The sequence below is a fragment of the Mirounga angustirostris genome, unplaced genomic scaffold (genome assembly GCF_029215605.1).
Source record: "Mirounga angustirostris isolate CCGP_5_RB_7025 unplaced genomic scaffold, mMirAng1.0.hap1 SCAF_13, whole genome shotgun sequence".
NCBI lineage: Eukaryota > Metazoa > Chordata > Mammalia > Carnivora > Phocidae > Mirounga > Mirounga angustirostris.
In genome coordinates, this window is record NW_026991721.1 from 57,894,671 (window position 1) to 57,900,032 (window position 5,362).

The 5,362-nt window shown below is 43.8% G+C and overlaps 1 protein-coding gene across 1 annotated transcript; it reads left to right on the forward strand.

The window, feature by feature from the left end:
- The first annotated feature begins 246 nt into the window (after window positions 1–246).
- LOC123857447 (olfactory receptor 52M1-like) lies at window positions 247–1,203 on the forward strand. The gene has a single exon (XM_045894284.2). The coding sequence runs from the start codon at window positions 247–249 to the stop codon at window positions 1,201–1,203; it is 957 nt and encodes a 318-aa protein (XP_045750240.2).
- Window positions 1,204–5,362: the final 4,159 nt, after the last annotated feature.

The window sequence follows — 5,362 nt, forward strand, 5'->3', positions numbered from 1 at the left end:
AGAGACACAGCGAGAGAGGGAACACAAGCAGGGGGAGTGGGAGAGGGAGAAGCAGACTTCCCGCAGAGCAGGGAGCCTGATGCGGGGCTCGATCCCAGGATCCTGGGATCATGACCTGAGCCGAAGGCAGACGCTTAACGACTGAGCCACCCAGGCACCCCAAGAATAAAATATTCTTATTTTTTATTTCTAGAAAAAGTTTCTCCTGCATTTTGGGCCACAAGTGAGAAGGTTCATTTATGAATCATGCTCACTTCTCACAATGTCTGTTCAATACCCAGCTCCTTCCAGCTCACTGGCATCTCAGGGCTAGAGTCCCTGCATATGTGGCTTTCCATCCCCTTTGGCTCCATGTACCTGGTTGCTGTGGTGGGGAATGTCACCATTTTGGCTGTGGTAAAGGTGGAGCATAGCCTGCACCGGCCCATGTACTTCTTCCTGTGTATGTTGGCTGTCATCGACCTGGTTCTGTCTACTTCTACTATGCCCAACCTGCTGGGAATTTTCTGGTTTGGTGCTGGGGACATTGGCCTGGATGCCTGCCTGGCCCAAATGTTCCTCACCCACTGCTTTGCCATAGTCGAATCAGGCATCTTCCTTGCCATGGCTTTTGACCACCGCTATGTAGCCATCTGCAACCCACTCAGTCATACCACAGTGCTCACTCATGCTGTGGTGGGACCTTTGGGGCTTGCTGCCCTCTTCTGGGGTATACTGTACATTGGACCTCTGCCTTTGATGATCTGCCTGCGGCTACCCCTTTACAAAGCTCGTGTCATCTCCCACTCCTACTGTGAGCACATGGCCGTGGTCACCTTGGCATGTGGTGACATCAGGGTCAACAATGTCTATGGGCTGAGCATTGGCTTTCTGGTCCTGATCCTGGACTCCATGGCCATCACTGCCTCTTATGTGGTGATTCTCCGGGCTGTGATGGGGCTGGCCACACCTGAGGCCCAGCTTAAAACCCTGGGGACATGTGGTTCTTACATCTGTGCCATTCGGATCTTTCATGTTCCTATTGCCATTTCTTCTCTCATTCACCGATTTGTTCACCAGGTGCCTCCTCCAATCCACACTCTACTGGCCAACTTCTACCTCCTCATTCCTCCAATCCTTAATCCCATTGTCTACGCTGTCCATAGCAAGCAGATCCATGAGCGGCTTCTCCAAATCCTAAAGATAGAAACTAAGACCAAATGACTGTTACTTCCTTCTCTCAAATAAGCACATGGAGAAGGTATTGAAATATGGCGGGTAGCCTGCCAAATGGGAACTTGAAGCAGTCTGGAATGTTAGGCCCAGTGTTCTCCAGTTTGTGTGATTCCAAAGGAATGCCAAGATAGGACAACTCTGAATTCTAAAGGGTAGTTTTTCTTTCTTTTTTCTTTTTTTAATGACTAAAGGGTATTTGAGCTGTCAAGGTGAAATCATGAGGACATCAGTAATACAAATAGTGGTTAGTGTTCAGTCACCACGTATGTAAGTCCTACAGATATCCTAACATCTTAGGAGGTAGCTAGTATTGTTCACATTTTACACATTGGAAATAGGGCAGAATACCCTTGCTTTTTAAACTGCATATGAGGTTTCTAAGACGAATAGATCAAACGCTTTGGAGTTTATAATATATTGTGTTATTTAATACATTCTACTCAGTCTGTTTTCTGTGTATATTTTAAATAAATCCTAAAAAAATGGAGTCATTTCATTAAAGTGGCCTTAGCAACAAGCAAAGCAGTTTTGATTTAAGCCTTTAACAGAGATGCTGTTAAAAACTGCTTATACTAAGAAAGCATGGAGTATTCTAGAAGAACATGGCCTGGAAAAAATGTCAGGTTAATGAGACAAGAGGACCAGGTCTCAACATGACCCTTGTACTTCCCCTGCAGGCCTACTCCTGTCAAGTAGCCTGAAGCATGGGAGGGCTCCATGAAAAAGAGTGACTCCTCTTTGCACAGGAACTCTGTGGGTCCATCTGTAGGATCCCTGATCATGATGTGTGGTCTTTTGAATCAATCACAAAATAAGATGAAGTTATTAATTCTACTATGTCTAGGAACATTGATCTTACCTTCTAAATTAAGTATTAGTTCAGTATCTACAAGGTGACTTTAAAGCATTTTGCTAGTTAAGTAGCTGCTGGAAAGTTACTAATGTAATCCCTACAACCACACTGTACAGGCAGAAATTATCATCCCTACTTTGCAGATGAGAAAAGTTGATATTCCCAGAAGTGATAGAATTGTCCACGGTGACTCAGTTTACAAGAGGTAAAATCAGGAATTCGGCAGGTTTTTTCTAAAAAAACTTGAAAGCTTCTGGTCCTTCTGACCCACATTTTTCTTAGCCATGGTAAAGTTGACAAACCTCTTCCCCAAGGACTGAATGGTTGTATATTTAATGTTCCTTTTACAGCAGACACTAAACTCCTTACTCCCACCTGGGAATGCACTTATCAGTCTCTTCTCATAAGGATAGAGCTGGATTCAATTCAAGTTTGATTATGAATCCCTAACTATAACTAGGCAGGAAGATGTTGTGTCTACTAGGCTTCAGGTGTATAACAAAATGATCACAGAGCTTAGTATAAAGGAAAGTAGTCAAGAACAAAGGAAAGATCACTACATGACAACCAGAAAAATGGACTTCATTTTGCTTTGGCTATTCCAGTTAATTGCCTCACTACTAGGGTATCTAAGTGTGTGATCATTTAGGGTTCTGATTATATGCCTATTTCTTCTAATATATCTAAATTCTATCCCATCCCATCCTTCCATCATGGTGTTTTCTTTTCCTGAAACTTATGTCTGAGTTTGGGAAGAGTCAAATATTCTTCTTCATATGAATGAAAAAAATCAAAAGCATAGTCCTATTTTGCCCATCCCCACCATGGTTGGGGACCAAGGGAAGAGGTTAAGAGTTAGTGCCAAGTATGTGCTCACTGGCTCTCAGGGCAACTCTTGCTGGAGTGCAAGAAAGGGCAAGACCCAAAGATCCAGAACTACCTCTGAAGCTCTAGCATTTAAGCACCATGTTAAAAATTGGAATGTTAGAAACCTTGTTATTCTCCTTCAGTGCAGAACATTTAAGTTTTCTGAAGAAGAATATACTCAAGGGAGTTAGACATAAACTTGGACCCAATTTATGGCACCTATCCTTTGGAATTCAGCCTCACATGTGAACTTACCTTTATACTCCAAAGACTGAATTCTGTCAGACTGGCTTTGGAATACCATAGTCCCTCAATTCTATGGTCTTAATGTATTCTTTAAGATTTTATTTACTGAGATAGAGAGCACATATGAGCAGGGGGAAGGACAGAGGGAGAGAATCTCAAGACCCACCACTGAGCATGGAGACCAATACAGGGCTCAAACCCATGACCCAGAGATCATGACCAGAACAGAAATCAACAGTCAGATGCTTATCATACTGAGCCACCCAGATGCCCCTAAGGTCTCATGTATTTTAATATTGTGAAACCTGCATGTAGCCAAGAGGCATTCAGTTGGCTACCTAACAAGAAAGACTAAGGGTTTAGAGAACACACCACAAACCATAGAAATTCTTGTGGCAACCTCTAAATATGCCTCCCAGATCTCCCGTGGTAGGAGTGTGATCGATTGCCAGCCTTAGCTGTTGCCATCTAAAATCCAACACTGTACTCTGCCAAGGTCACATTTCCTCACAAGCAGCTCATGGCCAATGACTAGGCATTATAGGGATGTAATGTAGGCCCATTCCTGCAAGACAGAACCCTTCTGACAGGGAACTATGGCTCCAGGAATCCTCATTGGCCTTGCTGATGCTTTTAGAAGTACAGTGAAGTCTGAGACCTTTCCTTCCTCAGCCTCCTTTAGTCTTCCACAGATGTCAGATTGGCTTTGTGATCTGAGAGCTTGCCCAGCATCTAGTTCCCTCTACATTTCCCTCATAGGCATAGCTTCCAGTAAATTTCACATGTCTAGTCCCATCATGTGGTTCTCTTCTTGGAGGACCAAGAGTGGTCAGAGCAAGCAGAAGGTAAAATGGGGATCTGACTGGCTCACTATCTGCCTTGGTGGATGAGGAGGATGCCATCCCACTTAGTGGGTAGGGCATAGGTAGTCCTTCACACAAGATGGTGGCTCAATTGCTAAAGATTTCACTGGTGGCAAACTAAGAAAACATCCTAGTAGAGGGAAACACTGTTGCAGGTGTGATGACAACCATTTGAAAAACATAGGGGTACCACCTATGAAGACCCTGGTATTTGGTTTTCCTAAGTTGCACTGATGCCTTGCAAAGGATAGTAAGATTGAGGGATACTAACAAGTAGTGAATGGTTAAGTGTGAGAGCCAAGTAAGGGGAAGAGAAACAGCATGAAGCTTATGGAATTACTACACACGCCCAAAGTATTTGAATCAGGCTGTGTCACTTACAGCACAAAGTTATCTAACTTTCGATAACTAACTCCATTTTACTACACCCTTGTAGAGACAACATTTGGCCATGGGACAACAAGTCGATCATGTATCCATAACTGTCTATTATGAGTTCAGTCTGTCAGATCCACTAAGTCAAACTTGGACAGCTCCAGCAGCAGTGAGAGATGGAAGTGGTTAATCCAGGATTAAACCTAGAAAGACCAGAGGGCATAAGCTGCAGGAGGAAGTATCCAGACTCCTGTCCTCCACAGCATTTGCATCAGTCCTTCTCCCCCAGATCACATCAATGGCCATATGGAGGGGTCTATTAAACCAACTGAAAGAGGAAAAAGCCACGGACTGGTTTGCATTACAGATTGGGAAGGCATGTGTTCTGCAAAAAAAGATTTTATAGCCATGTTTTGGCTTAGAAAAGGGAAGAAAACTATTATAGAAATCTAATAGAAGAAAGGAGTCTACACATAAATGAAAGTAATAGTAGGCAATAAATAATAAGGCAAAGTTACAACAAATCAGGTACTTACAACAGCCAACCTCCTTAGCTGGGGAAGCCCCGTGAAACAGCCAGGCTGGAGTCCTGATTGAGAGGCGTGGGTGGAGCATCCTCCCCTCAAGGGAGACTTCCAACTGATCATCCCCATATGGGCCAGATTTATAGGGCAAATAATAGGGTTTGAAACTAAACATCTGTTTGCCTACGTGCAGTTGGGAGCGAGCTGCATTTTTATTTTAGCATGTTTCTAGATTTTCAAGGAGCATGGGCTATGTGTGTCTGCCATCCCTCCAGGGTTCCATTCCAGGAGCCCAGCCCAGCCTGGAGCAGGAGGGATGGGAGACAAGATTTGTAGCTCTTGGCATCCAGAACAGAAGGGCCAGTTCTGACCTGCAGGACAGATAATATATTTTCAACAATTAGGCTCCCAAGGTTATT

What these genes read in the sequence shown, in the direction of transcription:
- LOC123857447 (XM_045894284.2), top strand. Translation starts at nt 247, where the DNA reads ATGCTCACTTCTCACAATGTCTGTTCAATACCCAGCTCCTTCCAGCTC.